The sequence below is a fragment of the Sabethes cyaneus genome, chromosome 2, assembly GCF_943734655.1.
Source record: "Sabethes cyaneus chromosome 2, idSabCyanKW18_F2, whole genome shotgun sequence".
Classification (NCBI taxonomy): domain Eukaryota; kingdom Metazoa; phylum Arthropoda; class Insecta; order Diptera; family Culicidae; genus Sabethes; species Sabethes cyaneus.
In genome coordinates this window covers 50,338,924-50,360,236 of record NC_071354.1, presented here as the reverse complement: position 1 = coordinate 50,360,236, position 21,313 = coordinate 50,338,924, and the positions used below count along the sequence as shown (strand labels likewise).

General features: G+C 37.3%; 1 protein-coding gene across 12 annotated transcripts in view; it reads right to left on the bottom strand.

Annotated features, from left to right (window-relative positions):
- Positions 1 to 21,313, bottom strand: part of LOC128737898 (microtubule-actin cross-linking factor 1) — a 401,187-nt gene that overhangs the window by 129,597 nt on the left and 250,277 nt on the right. For all 12 annotated transcript variants that reach the window (XM_053832661.1, XM_053832646.1, XM_053832647.1 and 9 more), the window contains exons 4-5: positions 5,743 to 5,832; positions 5,456 to 5,626 (exon numbers count right to left, since the gene is read on the bottom strand). In XM_053832661.1, coding sequence (XP_053688636.1) covers positions 5,456 to 5,626; positions 5,743 to 5,832 — 261 coding nt within the window. The remainder of the gene's footprint in view (positions 1 to 5,455; positions 5,627 to 5,742; positions 5,833 to 21,313) is intronic.

The window sequence follows — 21,313 nt, the reverse complement described above, 5'->3', positions numbered from 1 at the left end:
ATTTAATGAAGCTAAAGCTAAATCAGTTAGCCGGCTTTGTTAACTTGAAAATACATCCGTGAGCAGAAAAGTTAAAGTTTTACTGTCAGATCATAGATAGAACAAAACATAAATTTTCAGCAGTCTCTGTAGTTGTGCAGCATATGCGCATTGAATTTTCCCGTTCATATTGGTATGATTGGTGAATAAAATCCACACGCCAACAAAATTTTGTAATTTTTGAAAACTAGTCAGTCAACCGCAATTTCTAGCAAAAACATTTTAGTTATTTCCTGAGATATGAAAACCGATTGATAATAACTTTTTTTTGTCCTGCAACTTTGCTTTAATGAATTTTTATTTGCGAGCACAAACGAAGGTAAAAAATACCAGAGGATGACAATATGTCCTCATTCTCCATATTCTTCATAATAGCAGCAATAAATCTGTTTGGTCAGAGCGTTACCGTTTTAATAGCTCTCTCTACGAAACTAACGGAGTTATTGCGGTTTGACAAGCAGCCGTAGAGTAAGGAGGGGCAAAAGTGCGATGGGGGTAAAAGTGCGATTCAATGATTTATCAGTGTAGAGTCCTAGTAAACTGACTACATTGGCATGGATGGATGCCTACTTTGACAGCTTGAATCTATCGTAAACATTTGTTGTTTACGAAGCATGGTTGCTGAGTTATGTGTAAACGTTATTTTAGAGTGGCTTTGATGCAATCTTTCGTTATACGGCAAATACGATATCAACTGAAGGATATTAGTTGTTGAAAAATTGTAACATCGTTTTACATCACTCACATATCTCTTTTGAAAATGCGGTGAGAAGAATTTGCAAAATATATTTTGCTTTTCCATAATTTGATCAAAATCCATCAAGCCTAACGGGGTAAAAGTACGATTGGCGGACGGGGCAAAAGTGCGACTCATGGACGAGGCAAAAATGCATAGCGAATTATATACAGTTTTAGGCACTATATTACAGATACTAGAAATGGAAGATCTGCAAAAACTGTGTGCTCTACAGATGCTGGCAAATTGAGAATATCCCTTAGCGAAACCTATCGCAGATTGAAGATATTATGGTTTTGTTAGCTACTGCTGTGCTAATTTCATGAATTCAAGCTTCGCACTTTTGCCCCGCTAGTGGGGTAAAAGTGCGATTCGGCACTTTTCAGAATTTGTTTTGCATAACACAATTACCCCACATAATTTATAGTTGAATGTGAAGATATTGAGTTATTGCATCGATATAAAATATACTTTATTGTTGTGCTTCTTTAGATCCCATGAAAATTGATGACAACTTCAAACATCGCACTGATGCCCCGCCCTACTCTAATATGATCAATTTTGATTGGAGCGTCATATTGTATTGGTACACCACACTTATGGTACGTTTATAAGAGACGTGTTGCAACCAACTCGTGGGTATATAAGCAACCACAATAAATTTGCTTTATTTACAGATTTTTTATGGATTAATAGCTAACTATAAATGTGTTTTGATTCGTATCCTCTTGGTATTGCGTAATACCATAATTAAACCAGAGGTAATGATTAAGACCGCAATAAAACCTTTATAAAAATTAAAGTAAAACCAAATGGTTTTAGAAATGTTACTTGGGCGATCCATGCACTTTTGATTGCAGCAATAAAGGACATTTTACTCTGAACTTTATAGTATAGTGTTGGGGAAGAATAAATGCTTAATGCGAAAAATGTAGATTCAGGCAAACTGAAAAAATCTTGATATTAGGCCAAAAATATAGACTTAGCGACTGTGAGAGCCGAACTCGCAGCTCTCAATCTCTAGTCGAGTGTGTTGTTTAACTAATTACACCACTAAGCTGTCTAGACTAGACTAGAGATTAAATTTTACAGTATACATCGAGAATATTAGGGTAAAATGTTCTGCAGTTAGCTCAAACTACAAGAAACAAAGCAATTATTGCCATGAACAAACACTAAGCCAGAACAGTTGAAATTTCAGTTAAAAAAACTTTCTTTTAATGGAACATAGCTCAGCGGAACTCAGTAATATTGACTTTTGAAAATTAAAATAAAATTGCCTTTTTGGTCAAAATAACAAGAAACCAAAGCAATCTTATGGTGAAAATAGGATTAATTTTATCTCAGTGGAATCCGGAGACATTGACTTTCAAATTTTTTTACATCGAAAAAACTATAGTGTAAATACTCTCGGTTTAGCTAAAAATTCTAGAGACAGACGAGAAAAGCTTGAAAATTGTTACATTGATGAATCAGCACGAAAAATTCGACACGCCTAAGAAGTTTAATTAAGATGGCTACGTTTGAAAACAATAACATCTGGTTTTTTATAACGATCCATTCCGCTGTGGTTTAAAGATTCGTCACTACTTGCGATCCACAGGACCTGAGAGGAGAAGTGGGTTCGAATCCGGTTATAATTAGCTCCGATTATAGCTTGGCATAGATAAAAAGGAGCGGTACATAGCTAAACTTTCTTAAGCGTTGCTTATATGGTCGTCCCTTACCTAATATTTCCGCTCTTTCCCCTTCACGCCTGGTTGCATTCTGGATGGATTCTATCAACATCTTTGTTTCATTACTTTCTTCTACCATCCTCTCCGTTGATTGTAAAAAAAACTACCATTAAAAAAAAGGTCAAGACAAATAATACGAGGTTGGCATGATATTTTTTCTTCAATAGAACGCTATTTTTTATGGTATTTAGGACAGAGTTTTATTACGGAACTAAGAGATATGTTACACTAATTTTCACAATTGCATCGAGAGGATTGGAGTAAAATATTCCTTTCATTTGACAAAAACTGCAAATCATCAAATCATTGGAATCACTATAGAAAATTTATTCTTTTGAAAAGAAAATATATTCAACTCCTTCGGAATCAAGAGATACTAAAAGAGGCGAACCAGCCGCAGGCTGAAAACCTCTCAATCTATACCTATAAAAAAGGATTTCTGTATGTCTATCTGTCTGTCTGTCCCTATGTTCCTTATAGAATCGAAAACTACTGAACCGATCGGCGTGAAAATTTGCATGTAGAGGTTTTTGGTGCTAGGGAAGGTTCTCTCGATGGCAAAAGACCCCTCCCCCCACTAAGAGAGGGGCTCCCATACAAATCTATGCCTCTAAAAATGGATTTCTGTCTGCTCTATGTTCCTTATAGAATCAAAAACTACTGTACCGATCGGCGTGAAAATTTGCATATAGGGATTTTTGGGGTCAGGGAAGGTTCTTATGACGGTTAGAGACCCCTCCCCCCACTAAAAGGGCGGCTCCCATACAAATGAAACACCAATTTCTGCATAACGCGAGAACTAGTCAAGCGAATGGAACAAAATTTGACATGTGGGTGTTTTTGGAGACAAGAATTTTTTCTATGGTGAATTGAAACCTCTCTCTACTTTAGGAGGGGGCTCCTATACAAATGAAATACAAATTTCCTCATAACTTGAGAACTAACTAATCAAATGGTCAAATATGGTTCCATATTTGGTATGTGGGTGTTTTTGGAGGCATGAATTTTCTATGATGAATTAGGACCCCTTACCTTTTTAGGAGAGAGGGCTCCCATACAAATGAAATACAAATTTCCTCATAACTCGAAAACTAATCAAGCAAATCGAAAAAAATTTGACATGTGGGTGTTTTTGGAGACAAGAATGTTTTCTATGGTGAAACCTCTCCCTGCTTTAGGAGGGAGGGCTCCTATACCAATGAAATACAAATTTTCTCATAACTCTAGAAGTTGGGGGAGTTGTTTTCTACTTTACTGTGAGGAAAATTTGTATATTAAAACACCCATCAACTCCTCAGAAACTTGCAAAACTCGAGATTGTGGCAAAGGTCATCCGAGATTCACGATTTATGTGCAACACAATTTAATTTGTGGCAATACGAAGTTTGTCGGGTCAGCTAGTATAGAATAAAAAAACAAGAGATACTAGCCTTTACATCGAGAAAATTGAGGTAATTGGTCTATACCATTGGAATTCTCATAAAACATCTTTCTTTTGATAGCAAAAGATTGAATTCCGGCCATCGGAATTTGGAACTATTTTTTGAGAAAATGCTCACTGTGCAGTGAAGTAAACCCAACGTACAATTTACAAAATTTAAAGACGATCGACATCCAAGTGAAGAGGATGGGACTCAAGTGGGTCAAATCGTCCGAAAAAGCGTAGTAAGCAGGCAATAAGTTTTGGGACACTGCTAGCCTCTGTATTTTAGGACACGGCTGGCATTACGGCTCATCAACTACGTCACAACCAAGCCGTAAATGCTCCATGCAACAAGGAAAAACTACCAAGTCGATGACAACGATGGTGAATTGGTGAACGATTTACGGTTTAAATATTTTCTACAACCCCAATGTACGCCAAAGCTTACTCTATCCGACTTCTAGTTTTTTTACTAAAAAGCTAAACGAATTGCTTATTTTGGGGTCCATCAGTAGTGTTGAAATATAAACTCTGCATACGACGGACGAAGTATATTGACTATAACTCAGGAACGAAAAAAACCTGTGGAAATTTTTTTCAAACCCATTTCAAGACAGATAGTTCTTTGATTGCCGATTTATTCTACGATGTTTAGTTCAAGAGTTATGTATTTTTAAACAGGGTATGTTCATGAGATGAACCATGAATTAATCATACGTCCCATTACAGGTAAACATACGTTAACAGGCCTATAAGGGACCAGCAGCGTACATAATATCCATTCGGGAGGTTATCCTTTGATTTCACCATATTTTGATATTCAACAATATTCAAAAAATAAAAATGGCAAAGATGCAGACACTATTAAACAGCATTCTGATATCATACTTAACCAATGTTTAACAAGTGATAAAAAGATGCTTGATGATTGATTGCTTTTAGGTAATTTTCCAACGAAATTTTTGTGGTCAATGATTGATGGCAAAACAGGAAACAAAAAAATGCAGAAAAAGGATGAAACGAATAAGCAATCAGACAAATATTGAGAAATTTTAAGGTCAAACCATCAGAAATGCTACATTGACGAGCAAATCCCAAACTAAACGGGTGAATGTTGGAGTTTTTTTTTTCAATATTACTTCTAATGACTCCAACACGCCTTACGTTGCATCCATCGTTTTATGTTACTCCCATCAGAAACTGGATAATTTGAATGTTAATGAAGCAACGAACGAGCTGTCGTCGTTCGCTGTTGACTCGAGTTCCACCCGAAAAAAAAACAAGACTACACGAAGGTGGTGACATTCAAAGACTGCGTCAGCCAATGGATTGTGCGGCTTTAAGCCACTTGTACAAATAAGCGCATCTTTTTCCTATTCTACTGCGTAGAACAAACTACTCCGAAAACAATGATGAGATAAATGAAATAAGGTGCGTTATTCATGCCAACCGCACGTTTCGTTTTCTAAATAATCGGACAAGGGGAGAGGCAGAGAATGTTGGAAGTTGGACACCACTTACCTGGAAGTGCAGGATGATGGTCCAAATAAGACCGAGGGTGAGCTTTGGATTGCCGTCCACGATGTCCTCCGCCCGGATGTTGACCAGTTTGATCTTCTTGTAGCGCAGAAAGTCCAGGGCCATCTGTGCGTTCTGCAGCATGTGGAAGCGCATTTTTCCTTTTTCCCTTGGCTGAAAATGGAAGGCAGATCGATGAAAAAAATTCGCATTAGTTTTGCATCGCGCTTTTGCTGGACCCACGTGGGCGGAACAACATTGCCGGTTTTGGTCCGAGGTTCGGTACTTACAAGATGTTCGCCAGATAGTACTTCCAAGAGAGAAAGAAGGTTGTGTCCATCGCGCAGATCTTCGAACAGGTCGTCCACCCGTCTGGAGGCCTGATGTTGGCAAAAAAAACGGAAAAAGAGAAACAGAAAAGCTTCGGTTAGTTTTGAAATGGATTGCAGATGTTGTGCAACGACGTACAAAGCGAACAACGTCAAAGCTGCTGCTCTACAAAATAATAATAGGAAATGGAAACGAAACATTGAAAAGATGTCGTTGTTGGGCGTTGGTTCTTATCACATGCTCCACATCGCAGGTACCATCGGCCAATGTCCAATCCACAGCTGGGAGGCGGCCGGTTGATAGCAACGAACTGTAAATTGGACTCATGCAATAAGTTGCGCGATCATCGTCGCTATAAGGCGGCACACAGACGCGGAACTTGAAAATCGTGAACAGTCCGATGTTGCCGCGATTATCTGGCCGCGGTCTGGGAGTTGGGCTTGTGCTGCAGGTAATGAATAATTCAAATCACACGCAAATAGACAATTTCCAAACTACAACAACACAGTGCAGAAAAAAAGTCGAGACTTCCGCGGGCGCTCTAGTCTACACTAATTGTAAAGCGGTAAACTAAAAACGAATTACATAGCAAGTAGTGAAATAGTGAAAGAGAAAAAGTAGCTAGTACGGAGTCAACAAAAAAAGAAAAACACGTCGAAACAACAATCTTTGCAAATCGCAAACCATGTTCCACTCAAGATGAACTTACAGCCGGTGGACAACAGGGTATTCCACTGATGACAACACATACATGTAAGTGGGTGTAGGTCTGTAAATGAATTTTGGAAATGTAAAATCCTTGTATTTGCTGTTTTTCCTAGTGAAATAGAAACTGATAAAACGTAATATACAAGGCGGTAGCTCATAGATACTTCCTTAACATAAAACTTTAAATAAACTAAAGTTTTTAAAAAAGATAATAACGATCAAAGATCGTTAAAGCAATGCAAAGCTAGTTTATGGATGAAAAATTAACGAAACAGAGCTTTAGTATAAGCAATTTAGCATACCTTGAGATACTTCCAATGCTTTACGACAGCAAGCGGACAGCGAAAGGGCCAGACATGTAAGTAATGATCACCATTATAGTTAATTACCATGACAGTTAAGTAAGCGCACTCACTCACAACTGGTTTCTTCGTGCTCATCAGGGAATTGGGACGGACGGGCAAAGGATTCGGAAGCAAGCAACAAAATGAACTAAAACAAAAATCGACAATTCTCCAGGGGGAAAAATGTGTGACTTGACACTTGTTTCTTCTGGCCGACCGACCGATCGGACCCCGCATGACTGATAATGCCCAAAAGTGGACAGTGTTGCGTGTATTGATTAAAATAAATTATCGACCGCACGGTTTTCGGGGGGGGGGGGGGGGGATAACGGATCGTGTCTCGACAGTGATCTCCCGCGAGGCAGCATCCGCGCGACTAATTAAATTATACCGGTTGATGGCCGAAAATGATTCCGGCTGAGCTGAGCTGTCATTACCGGGCGGCATCGTTAAGCGCACCACAATGGTTGCCTCTACTACGTATGGCGGTCGATAATCTGGATGGGGAAGTCATAAAAGATTTGAGGTTCGGAGTTGTGGCACTTGTCGAACAGAGAAAATTTTCCGATGAGTATAAGTTTTATGGATGGTATTATAATAAATGTAAGCTGTTTCAAGAGCAAGAATAACTTGAAGATGTGTAACATTTTTCTTTAAAAAAATCGCTTTAATACCATTTTCATCGCTGAAAGGCATTTTCAGGGCTCATCGCTGAAAGGCATTTTTAGGGCTCGAGAAAATTGGCACCCTTGATGAATATAAACCGCATTCAACTCATGCAGTTTTATCTATCAGCCCAAGGACATCACTATTGAACTGCTGACAGTGTTTGCCTTTCTCAGTTTTCTACTCTTCAAAACAATTCATTCATGAATTGCAAGTACTGAATGATTGCGCGACTAACGCGTCAGTCAATTTTCTTGCTCTTGACTGATATTTAGGATCTTAAAGTTTAGTTTTTCAAACTGCCTGCTTTTTAAAAGCAACCAAAACCTGGCTGAAGAAAGGTAATAAATTAATTAAAACTTCGGAGCAATGTTTACGTTTATTGTGAAATTCTGTTTGCCGTTGTCGGTAGTTCATAATGAATGAATGGTTCACATTTTATTTCATTCACTATTGCCGAGAACAAATGAATGTAGAAAATTACATGAACATGAACGCAAGTGATTCGCTCGAAAACACAAAAGAGAAAACCGAAAAGAACAAGCAAAATTAGAACAAAAATAGAGAAGAAAAATGAATGAAAAAGAAAAACTGATACTTAACCCCAGAAAGGAGACAAATAAAAAGAAACATAATGATGAAAAAGGAATAATGAATAAAACGCGATAAGGGAAAATTAAAAAATCAAAGATGAACAAACTGATAAAGAATAATTTAATATTGTAAAATGTAAAATAAAAATAGAAATTAAACAAATAAAACATGAAATTTGAAACTGAAAAATAACAAAAAAGGACTGAAAATTTTGACGTATTTTTAAAACATAAATGAACAATAGAAACTGAAAAATTAGTACACTAAAATCTGTGGTTTTAGTGATTTCTTTTTAGGTCCACTTTTTTGCTTCCAAAATTTGAAAAAAAACTAAAAAAAAAACAGAAAATAAAATACAGAAGATAGACTTAAAACAGGAAGCACAACGAGACAGTACAAAAAAAAATCACAAAATAGCAAACAGGAAGCAAAAACCGAAAAAAACAAAAACGAAAAAGGAAAAGGAAAGATGACAAATGAAAAAAAAAACCCTAAATTTATAACCTATGAATTCAAAGTTGGAAATTAGACATTGGAAGTTAGAAACTGTTTTGGAAAGCTACGGAGTGTCTGAAGTGAAGAATGATTAATTGAATGAACCGGAAAATTTCGACCAAAAATATGTTGCCGCTCGTTATACAGTAATGTTCCGATTTCGTCAGCCACATGTCAAATTTTGGGCTGACAAAATCGGGAAAATTTTTTTTTCGATAATTTTTTTCAAAATTCGACACTTAAGACCTTGCAATATCGAAGAGTTCTACTAAAAATTAAATTTTAACCCTCAATTGGTCAACCGAAAGCTCAACGAGCTGGACACAGCACACTGGTCCAGAACCCTTTTTTGGCGCGCATTAGCTTTGAGCGGGAAAACTTGGTTTAAGGTTTATGGAACCTTTGAAAGAGTTTCTCAAAATTGAAAGTTCTATCGTCCAGCGGAATTCAAATTTTGATTAGGCGACATCCATTTAGTACGTCACGCAAATTTGGAGCAAAATCAACCCCCCCTCCCTCCTTGTCACATTTCGTCACACATTCGTGACCCCCTCTGAGAAAGTACGTCACGTCACGGCAACCCCCCCCCCCCCCATACTTCACTACAAAAAAAGTTAAATATTCATTCCAACCTTTTTATTTAGAGCTATCAAATGAATTTCTGTAAATAAAAAAAGGAAAATTTTTAAGCTTATAAATCATCGATTCACGGATTTTGAAGATGATCTCCAATTGCGGCGATCGGATCCGCTTCAGAAGTCGCTGATGTGTCGTCGATTAATGTTTCGCGCACATCCACGCCCTTTACATCCATCCACTCTAATTCGTCTGACCTAGTTGAAAGAATCAGGACTTCCTGCTGACGTCTTGCAGCAACACGCCTTGGAACAACTTTTCTGACGGATTTTGTCACTATGTGTATTCATTCAATCGTGCAATCATTCAACACTACCTTAGATGCGAAATTTAATCCTCAAGTGGCATAAACTCTATCCCTCAGAGAGCTTTTGAGTGAGAGGCAGTATAAATTATACCGAAAAACCTAAAAAGCAGCCGTGGAACTTCGGTATGAGTTTTTGTTCATCGACTGAGTTCAGCACGAATATCAAGGGAAAACATTATTGCCATGGGTCTCTGGTAGCATCCCGTAACCCTTCAGGAGTTTGTGTGACTGCTATTTGCGGTTGCAAAAATCTTTTAGGCAGGACGGTACTCAAGCAGCTCTTCAACGGTGTACTGCATATTCTGTAAAGCCTTAATGGAGAGTTCATACTACATAGAATAAATGAGTCCTGTTCACACATATATTTAAAAAAAAAGTTTTCATTCCAAAAATTTAACTATTTGTTTTAAAATCCATCAGTACGTTGATTTTATAAAAGCCTTCAATAGTTGTATCTTGAAATGAAGGCTAAATATAATTTCCCGAATAAATTTTCCATTCGATTTCTTTTCATGTGACGTCACATAACTTCATACCCCCCCCTCCCCCCTACGTCACAAATCGTCACGATTAGGTCAACCTCCCCTCCCCCTATAAGTGTGACGTACTTTATGGATGCCCCCTTAAAAAAATTATTACTTTTCAGTTTCAATATAACACATTGATGGTTTCTGCCAAGTTTTACAGCACATTATTACTAGAAATTTTGCTGAAGACAGTAACCTTCTATCTCTTCAGCTAAGATGGAAAAATCCTATTTCTCATAAAAGAAAAATCGTTAAAATCAGTTTTGCTATTTTAGCTGTTTTTGTTATTGTTGTATGTCTTTTTTATATTTTACAAAGTTGTACAAATAGTAAAAATACACAACATTGCTGAAAATAGTATACCTCTATCTTTGCTTGTTTAGGAACTATAGAACTTTTACTATAAAAACCCCAAATTTTGACCCCGAATTACTCTCAAGAAGGCATCATTTTATTCAAAAACTCTCCCCACAAAATCAGAATAGTTTTAAGCAGGCTGAAAAGTTTTCTAAATCATGTTTAAAAGCACAAAAGTTAAACGAAATTTGTAGGCTGACAAAATCGGGATAAAAAGCTGATAAAATGGGGGGTAAACAAAATCGGGAGTTGACAAAGTCGGAACATTACTGTATCAGGTAGTCTAACGCCAATTCTATCATTCCCGTGTATACGCACCACACACTCCTATGCAACGAAATTATTTTTGTATGACTTCTCTTAGCTTTGTTTCTACCGCCGAGAAGATCGACTGTTATCTGCTCCACTCGGTTAGTGCGATAGAAACATGCAGTACATTGCACAGTGGTCCAGAAACGAAAGTTAAGTGGAAACTTACTTTTGCGGCTAAGCGTTTTATAATAGCTCCCTACAATGTTCAGCAAAGTTGTCCAACTCTAAAAGACAATTAATGCGAAATCAACGACTAAGTTCCAGTTTGGCTTGTAAACACATAATCCATAATAACTTTTTATAAGAAAGAGATAGAAGGATAATTTCTTCGACAAAGTTGTAGCTAAAGATTATATAAGTAACTTTGCCAAAGACATAGTAGGCGTATTTTTAGGCGTTTCTAACTTACAGGGTGTTTTACAACAAGACCTCTCAAAAATCACTTTTTCGCTGATTTCTTCAAATGCAGTGGTTTTATTGCATCATAATGTTTTACAAAGTTGGTTATCTTATCAAAAGACATATTTTTGTAGAACATTGTATGTTGAAAACTCATACGTATAACGAGTTCTAACATTTTTCCTGTGTTTTTTTAGTCTTTTTTGGAATAGAATATCTCAAAAAGGGGCAAACGAAAAAAATCAAACTTGGCCGTTTCTGAAAGCTTGGAGTTTTATCTCAAGCATATGTGAAAATAAAAAACTGGTTTTTTCTCTAACTCGAGTAATTTCAATTTAATTATTTCATGTTTGACCATTTTCTACTATGCAGTATTTTCCAATATCTTCTTGAAGACGATTAAAGTCAACATGTCAATAGTAAAAAAGAAATTTGTCGTATCTAGACACAATTTCTTCTGATTGTCACGTAAAATAGTCTTCGAACTCCAGATATGACATCAGTTTTCTATCAGCACCAGCTGTTTTTGATAAATATCTATCTTTCAATTTTCATTATTTTGCAAATATGCTCAATCTACCATCAATAATGTTTTAAAATTAATTTTCAATAAAAAAGCAACAAATATTGGTTATTTCATACGTAATATTGTTAACTGTTATTTTAGTTTTATGCCATTTTTTAATAGCAGGTAAGTATATCAAAACAGGCAAAGAGGTAAAAGAGAAAAAAACCTATAGATCCTTTTCGAACTTCAACCACCTTATACAGCAAAGTTTCGTTAATTGGTGGTTCGTTAATTGGGCGGTTCGTTAATTGGGTGTTCGCTAATTGGGCTATGTGACAACCTGAATGTCAAAATTGTGTGGAATTTTCGAGTTTAGAAATTTCTAACAACTGTCAGTCGGCCCAATTAGCGAATCAGCTGGAGTGCAGTCGTGGCCCAATTAACGAATTCAGGCTGTATCAGTATATCGTTGATTTGGAAAAAAAAGCGTAGTCATTTATTTGAGAGATTCAATAAATGTTTTGTTTTCGAAATATTTTATTATTGTTAGCAATATAATAATTTATTATATTAATAATTGGTTTGCGCTTGGTGGAAGCTCCAGAGTACGTGTACAATAAGAACGATTTTGTATTGCAATGACTGGATCGGACGATAGCAGGAGGCGTTTGAACACATCCTCCAAATTGGCAATCCGGTTAAATTTTCTGACGTGAAATTCCCTGAACTTACAAATACATTTATTTCGCGTTTCCTGTACCTCTTCGCTTCATAACCCTATGAGTTGTGCCGTGGCCTTAATAATATCTGCGCCGTGTACTAACATTATATAGCTAATATGGAATTGAATGGGAAATAATCTCCTAAACTACCGAATTACTTTCACGAACATTTTAGATACTAATTTAAAATAACAGTAACGGTACCCTCAAATCTTTTGACAAAAAACTCCAGGACTCTAATAGGATTTGCTTGAAAATGTTCCTCCTTTTTTACTACGATCATAGTCATGTTCCTGTTCCTGAATACGTATAAGACATCAACTTTGAAGACTTCTCAGCTTTCTGACACTAAAGCAATTTAAAAGATTACTTTAGACTAGAATCAGAAATATCAATATAAAATTTAATTTCATGTGCATATATCCAAATGAAGATTTCCATGACTATTTGTAAAATAATTAAAATTGTAAGATAGATATTTATCAAAAACAGCTGGTGCTGAGCTCCATTTGCAGAGAGGACGATACGACAGTGATTATTTGAAATCCAGGATAACTGTTAACCAGAGTACAGTAGTTCTGTGGAGACCAAGGCCCTTCACTCTAAACCACCGTCGAACTAACTACGCGCGCAATGAACCAGCCTGCCGCTGTATGCAGCTAATGAACAATTTTAGAAACATACTAAACTTAAACATGTCGTCTGATACTATTAAGAAAAAACTTTCTGACTATTTCTGAGAGGTCAATTTCATGTACACTAATACCACTGCATTTTATATTATTTTGTATTTGGTATTATAATTTATATTTATATGTATGGATTGGATGACGGGCGAAGTCCATATATCTTGACAATAAACAATTGTAAAAACTACCGTTATAAAAACTTATTTGAAGAATATTTCAGCAGTGGTTCGAAAACTAGCATAAGGTCAAAAAACTAGATCTCTAAACTTATCCGGAGTTCGAAGACTATTTTACGTGGCAATCAGAAGAAATTGTGTCATGGTACGACAAATTTCTTTTTTACTATTAACATGTTCAAGAAGATATTAGAAAATACTGCATAGTAGAAAATGGTCAAACATATTATTTCATGTTTGACTCATTTCATGTAAACTGAAATTACTCGAGTTAGAGAAAAAACCAGTTTTTTATTTTCACATATGTTTGAGATAAAACTCCAAGCTTTCAGAAACGGCCAAGTTTGATTTTTTTCGTTTGCCCCTTTTTGAGATATTCTATTCCTAAAAAGACTAAAAAAACGCAGGAAAAACGTTAGAACTCGTTATACGTATGAGTTTTCAACATACAATGTTCTACAAAAATATGTCTTTTAATAAGATAACCAACTTTGCAAGACATTATGATGCAATAAAACCATTGCATTAGCAGAAATCAGCGAAAAAGTGATTTTTGAGAGGTCTTTTTATAAAACACCATGTAAGTTAGAAACGCCTAGAAATACGCCTACTATGTCTTTGGCAAAGTTACTTATATAATCTTTAGCTACAACTTTGTCGAAGAAGTTATCCTTCTATCTCTTTCTTATAAAAAGTTATTATGGATTATGTGTTCACAAGCCAAACTGGAACTTAGTCGTTGATTTCGCATTAATTGTCTATTAGAGTTGTACAACTTTGCTGAACATTGTGGGGAGCTATTTTGAACCACAAAAAACTTTCCACTTAATTTTCGCTGCTGGACCACTGTGCATTGCCGAGGCCGAAAGTCTCGTGATTAAACCACTGCCAATTTTTTTCATTTACTCGTACATGTTTCTGTACGCGGTTATGACGTAAATTATTTAATGAAATTAGTGAGTAAAACATTCGAGTACCAACCGAAAGAGTGCGTGCGCGAGCCACAGCTGCCATTGCACAATCCAATATATACGAGAAAAGTACAAAAAAAAGGTAAAAATAGCAATAAAAGCCATTAAATGTGAAACAAAAACTAAAAAAAATAAAATTCGAGAAACAAAACTTGAAATTGGATTCCAAATTCAAAAACTTTGTGATTTCCACAATTACGCGTAAAATTACACTCAGAGCACATTCGCTTGAGTTCCGAAAATCGCATCAAAAACCACGTTAATGCCAAAATTCGTGTTAATGCCAAAAGGCGTGTAAATTCCAAAAATCGTGTAAATTCCGAAAATTGCGTTAAAATAGCCGCATAAAAAACAAACCGAGTGAAAGCGATTTCAGTATATTTAATAGTGAACGTGAGTTTGTATGCTTGTATATATGTATGTACCATTGTAACTCCAGAAACTTCAAAGAAACTGTTCTCCACAAAACTTGACACACGTGTTCCTTGATATAAGAGAATGAACAAAAAGAAGTGCTGACCAAAGGGGAAAGTCTCTAACAAAGGGGAAGTCAAAAGCAGAAAAAGAGGTTGCGTTTCTTCTACATTCAGACTGAATGCAGTTGCGCAAGCGGCTGGGAAACAAGAAGGGGGGAGGAGTTATGGAGTGAAGGTTCTAGGGATTTTCCGGAAACAGATGAATAATCGGCTATGTGACAGAAGGGAGGACGAAGAACGTGATGTACGACAATAGTGTATTTCTGAAAGGGAGGGAATAGGGTGGCCATTGACAAGAGGGAGGTTCAAAAACGTAAAAAAGGGGTTTTCTCGCTTTATAGGCACAATCGAAAAAAAGGACAGATTTACAAGTGTCTGGGGACAACAGGAGGGGAGCTGTCAAAGGATAGACACATTCAAATGAAGAAAAAGGGTTTTGTTTCTTGCAAACTGAGAATTTTCGTTCCAATAACAGATGTACAGTGACTGAGAGACAAAGGGAGATCGCAGAATCAGCTAGTAGACAATATGATTTGGGAATAAAAGTCTGTGGTAGAATTTGCAGAACAATTTTGACATATTCTATGTATTTCCATATATTTCCTATGTATCTCTCCTAGAACCAGTCAATGACTTACCAGGATTATAAATTGATTCTAGTTGCTCTACTTGACTAGTTTATAAAACAAGGCTACAATTCAAACTGAGTAAAAGTAACAAAAAACCGATTCAGACTTTGTAAAGAAAACCATGATTACGGTTAATCAATCTATTTATATAAGAAGCTTATGTCTGTACCGAAAACCAGGTCTCTTACCTACAATGGGTTGTATTCTCAGTCACCTCACTGGTCGACTTCTGGACTGCTCGATTGCTCAACTGGTTGACTAAACTGCTCGACTGGACTGGTCGGTTAGACTGCTCGATTTGACTGCTCGACTGAACTGCTTAACTGAACTGCTCGACTGAACTGTTCGATTCGACTGCTCGAGTCAACTGCTTGATTGGACAGATCGACTTGACTGCTTGACTGAACAGCTCGATTTAACTGCTCGTGTGCACTACTCGATTCGACTGCTTGACACATTTGCTTGACTTACTACTCGACCCGACAGCTCGACTTAACTGCACGATTGAACTGCTCGACTGGACTGTTCAATTCGACTGCTCGACTGGACAGCATGATTCATCTGCTCGACTAGATTGCTCGACTCAACTGTTCGATACGACGCTCGACTCAACTACTCGACTGGAATAATCGACTCAACTGCTCGACTCAACTACTCGATTGGACTATTCGAATCGGCTGCTCGACTCAATTGCTCAACTGGACTACTCGACTCAACTGCTCGAATAAACCATTCGACTGATCTACTCGACCCAACTGCTCGACTCAACCACTCGACTTGACTGCTCGAATGAACTGCTCGACTCCACTGCACGAATGAACTGCTCGACTCATCTGTTCGACTTAACCGCTTGACCTGACTGCTTGACTAAACCATTCAATTCGACTGCTCGACTCAACTATACTAAAAACTATACTATACTATACTAAGTTGAGAGTTTAAGTCTAACCTAACCTTGTTCTCTAAGTTTTTGCGTTTAGACCTTTCTTCAAAAGTTCGTATTATTTAAACAACGTATGGTGTCGACTAATTATTGTTTGTAACTTTTTGGAAAATGGCGTATGTAGTCAAACCAAAATCGTAACAAATTTTCAGTTACTCTCCGACGTTTCGCTTTTTATTTTTAAAGCTTTTTAAAGGAATCGCTATAAACATTTGTATTTTAGATCTTTAACAATTTGTATTATTTATCATTTACTCACTAACTACTCTGTCCGTTGTCTATATGATTTTGTCTGAAAATGTCTAAAATTGTCACTGCTGTCTTATGTTTCAACCTTGGGTTCCTGTGTATGGTAATTTTGAATGTAGATTTTGTCGTTATATTTGTCTATTGCTAACCTGTAGTTTGTCATTTGTTGTGAATTTTTAGTATCGTTTGTCACTATAATTCTTGGGGTTTAGTTCTGTTACCGCACTACCGGTCTAAGAGTCACCTAGTTATACAATTATTGTTCATGTGTGTGGATCTATTGGATTCAGTGGGGGTGTAGGGGTGTTCTTGTTTTTATTTTTATTTTGTACAGAAGATAGTATTCCAGCATATATACTGTTTAGTCCTTCTACGTCTGTTCTTTTGTTGATTGCGTTTGAGCTGTTGTATATGTGACACATTTCTAGTATGGCTAGTGACGATCGTTTGTAACTTTGGTCTATTATTTTGGTGGATGTGAGGTCGAATTTATGTTGTTGGTCTATGCAATGGGCGATTAATGCTGTTTTTTCCTTGAGATCTTGTATTTCCCTATCTGTGTATGTATGTCCTGTTTCTATTAGTTTGTTTAGCTTGTTTATGGTTGTTTGATGTCCTGATAGTCTAGTTTTTAAGTGCGTGGTTGTCATTCCAATATATGAGGCTGTGCAGTTTTGGCAATTTATCTCGTATATTACGTTATGTTTTAGTTTCTGTGGGATTGTATCTTTTATCGGTGGGAGTAGCATGCCAACGTTGTATCTAGTACTATAGGCTAAGCGAATTTGAGGGTAATCTGTTTTTAAAAGTTGTGCAATGCGGGGAGATAGATTATCTATATGTGGGAATGGTTTGTAGATTGTGTTGGGTTGTAAACTGCTGGTAGAAGTTGTTGATTTTTGTTTGTACCGATTCCAACATCTATTGATGAGGCTTTTGGGATAGTCGTTGTTTTTGAGGTGTTTTACAATGATGGAGTATTTTTGCTCTGTTGTGTAGTCAGTCGAAAGCCTATCAACCCGTGTGATAAAGTTTATCACAGTGTTGATTTTCTGATTGACGGGGTGGAACGAGTAATAATTTAGTAACCTACCAGAGGCAGTTGGTTTGGCATACCATCGGGAACTAATGGTCTGGTTTTCCTGTCGAATTAGTAGCATGTCCAAGTATGGTAGAGTGTTGTCTTTCTCTTCTTCGCACGTGAATTGTAGACTGGGGTGGTATTTATTGAAGTCGTCGATTATCTCCTGTATATGATTTTGGTGTACTGCTAGGAAGAGGTCATCCACGTATTTTTTAATTACTGGTACTGTGATTGTTGTTGTTTCAAGCGTTGCTTTTATCAGTGTGTCCATTACTATTTCAGCCAAAATAGGCGAAAGGGGACTTCCCATAGCTGTTCCGTTTATTTGTTGATAAAATTTGTTGTTGAATTGGAAATAGCTTGAACTTACGCAGAACTCTACTATTTCCAAAAACAAATCTAGACAAATATTGGTTTTTGTTTTAATTTGTGGCCAGTTGTCTATGATTCCTTTTGTAATTAATTCTTGTAAAATGCTTGGGAACAGCGCAATTACATCATCATTGTAAAACACCTCAAAAACAACGACTATCCCAAAAGCCTCATCAATAGATGTTGGAATCGGTACAAACAAAAATCAACAACTTCTACCAGCAGTTTACAACCCAACACAATCTACAAACCATTCCCACATATAGATAATCTATCTCCCCGCATTGCACAACTTTTAAAAACAGATTACCCTCAAATTCGCTTAGCCTATAGTACTAGATACAACGTTGGCATGCTACTCCCACCGATAAAAGATACAATCCCACAGAAACTAAAACATAACGTAATATACGAGATAAATTGCCAAAACTGCACAGCCTCATATATTGGAATGACAACCACGCACTTAAAAACTAGACTATCAGGACATCAAACAACCATAAACAAGCTAAACAAACTAATAGAAACAGGACATACATACACAGATAGGGAAATACAAGATCTCAAGGAAAAAACAGCATTAATCGCCCATTGCATAGACCAACAACATAAATTCGACCTCACATCCACCAAAATAATAGACCAAAGTTACAAACGATCGTCACTAGCCATACTAGAAATGTGTCACATATACAACAGCTCAAACGCAATCAACAAAAGAACAGACGTAGAAGGACTAAACAGTATATATGCTGGAATACTATCTTCTGTACAAAATAAAAATAAAAACAAGAGCACCCCTACACCCCCACTGAATCCAATAGATCCACACACATGAACAATAATTGTATAACTAGGTGACTCTTAGACCGGTAGTGCGGTAACAGAACTAAACCCCAAGAATTATAGTGACAAACGATACTAAAAATTCACAACAAATGACAAACTACAGGTTAGCAATAGACAAATATAACGACAAAATCTACATTCAAAATTACCATACACAGGAACCCAAGGTTGAAACATAAGACAGCAGTGACAATTTTAGACATTTTCAGACAAAATCATATAGACAACGGACAGAGTAGTTAGTGAGTAAATGATAAATAATACAAATTGTTAAAGATCTAAAATACAAATGTTTATAGCGATTCCTTGAAAAAGCTTTAAAAATAAAAAGCGAAACGTCGGAGAGTAACTGAAAATTTGTTACGATTTTGGTTTGACTACATACGCCATTTTCCAAAAAGTTATTTAAACAACTAAACCGATTTCAATGATTTTAGTTTAAAATAAAAAATATGTTGGTTCTCCTATATTTGAGTACCGTTGGTTGATCACGGGCTGTTTTTGAGAACACACAATTCTCACACGAAGTATTCTTTCCGCCAGAAGGTTTGACATTTGAGACGTTGAACTACGTGCATACACCCAACGGCATCCGCCGTCGTCATAATGGACCGATCGTGAGACACATGCGGGTTTACTTCCAGTGCATTCCTTCCTTCTCAACTCTGCCACCGCGTATTTACTCAAACATGACCTCAGCTTGCTCAGCTGAACATAACATACACATAACGAAGTGCATATGAGTCCCCAATTTGGTTTGAACGAGCCACAACAGTAGTGACAAGGGATACAACAACAGTAGCAGCAACAATGCCAAGCACGATTAAATTGACGGCGGCTCCACCATGGACTTCGACTTCGCGGGGCTTAAACCTAAACCGACCCGATCGAAGTCCGTCCCGAGTGAGTAGTTTGTACAAATGATCAATTAGTAGACGGCTAATTAAATCAGTGCGGACGGACATGTGTTATTGATTTTAAGTGCTTTCCAGTTCAGTTGAAGATAGTTCTACGTGCGCGTGGTTAGCCAGAGGGTTGAAATCAGAGCACTACTAATTGAAAGGAATGTTAGCAAGGTATTTGTTCTTGGTTTACTGGTTGCTTTTGTGTACAAAATGCTTAACCACAAAAACTTTAATAATAAAAAACTTCAATGGACGGCACCATATTGGGAGAAATAAACATTTATCCCAATTACATTCAACGAACTCTAACTAAAGAAATCAGCCTTCACGCTGACCCTTCCAACATCAAGCGTGACGGAACTTACTGTGTAACAAGTACCAATTGTCGTCACCTTCCTGTGTTAACCCCTAGCGAACGCCGCCAAACATTTCGCAGCCGCTACTTAATTGCATAAATTATTTCGAATCGTGATTTGTTGACTTTTACACAGTGCGCTGATTGAGGGAGGATCAGCGAAAAAAAGTTGGCGAATCGTCCACCCATGAGACCGGAAATGTTTAACTAAATTACTTCTCCGATTGTTGTTGGGTGTCTGAAGAGTTCACCGCCTCAACACGTCATCAGTCGCTTCGCGATTGTTGATTTCAGCCTGCATCTGTTGTTGTTGTTGATTTGTTTTAAAATGTTTCCGACATGTTGCTGGACTGGTCGTTAAAAGTATTTTTTTTTTCAACAAAAGTTTTTAAGATACAATTTTATGAAGAAATAAAAGTAGCGATAATGTGATGGATCAGGTGCACGGTGTTTTGTTTCAACACGGAAGAAAACATTTTTTACAACCAACCCGGAACGCACTGACCACAAAGCGCAAAGGGTAACAACCGCTGCTGCTTGGGTCGGCCGTAAAGGCCTTCGCTGGTTTCTCTCATCATCACACTTTAGGTCATCCAACGGAACCTGGTCATTTTCCCGGCACCATCTACGCCGCCTTCACTGATGATGCTGAATCAGATTCGATTAGAGATGATTCCGAAAGTGAAACGGCTTTCGTACCGCCGCGCCGGTCGTCCAGCCACGATCTAAACCAAATTAGGACAGTTCAAGTTGCGAGTCTGTTCACTTAACGCTTAAGTATGAAAGATGAGTAATTAATATCTATCGAACCTCGGCGAACTGCTCGATATAATTCGATGCATCGAGTGCGATTGAATTGGTTTCTTCTTGCTCCCACATTTGCCACACAACTGCATCGAAGTGGCACTTGTCGAAGCGCTACAAAATGAATGCGCCTCTCAATGGTTTCTATGGTGCATCGCTAATGGCATTTCCTTGCGAACACTTTCGATTAGCGACAACGAGCACTCTAAGCCATGACTAACCGACCAGTATCTAATGCCTTCAGTTACGCGGCGAATCGATGCCGGCTGGCGACCGACAAAAAAGGCAAAAACATCCGTACGTCCGTCCGGACGCGTTTACGCGCTCTTTGATTGGATGATCGATCGCGGGTTTTTATTGATCGGGCAATAAACTAGAAGGGTTTCCTTTTCAACCGATTTAGGTTAGTTTAATGAATGAAATCGATGCCTAGAGAATGGTCATCCTTAAATGA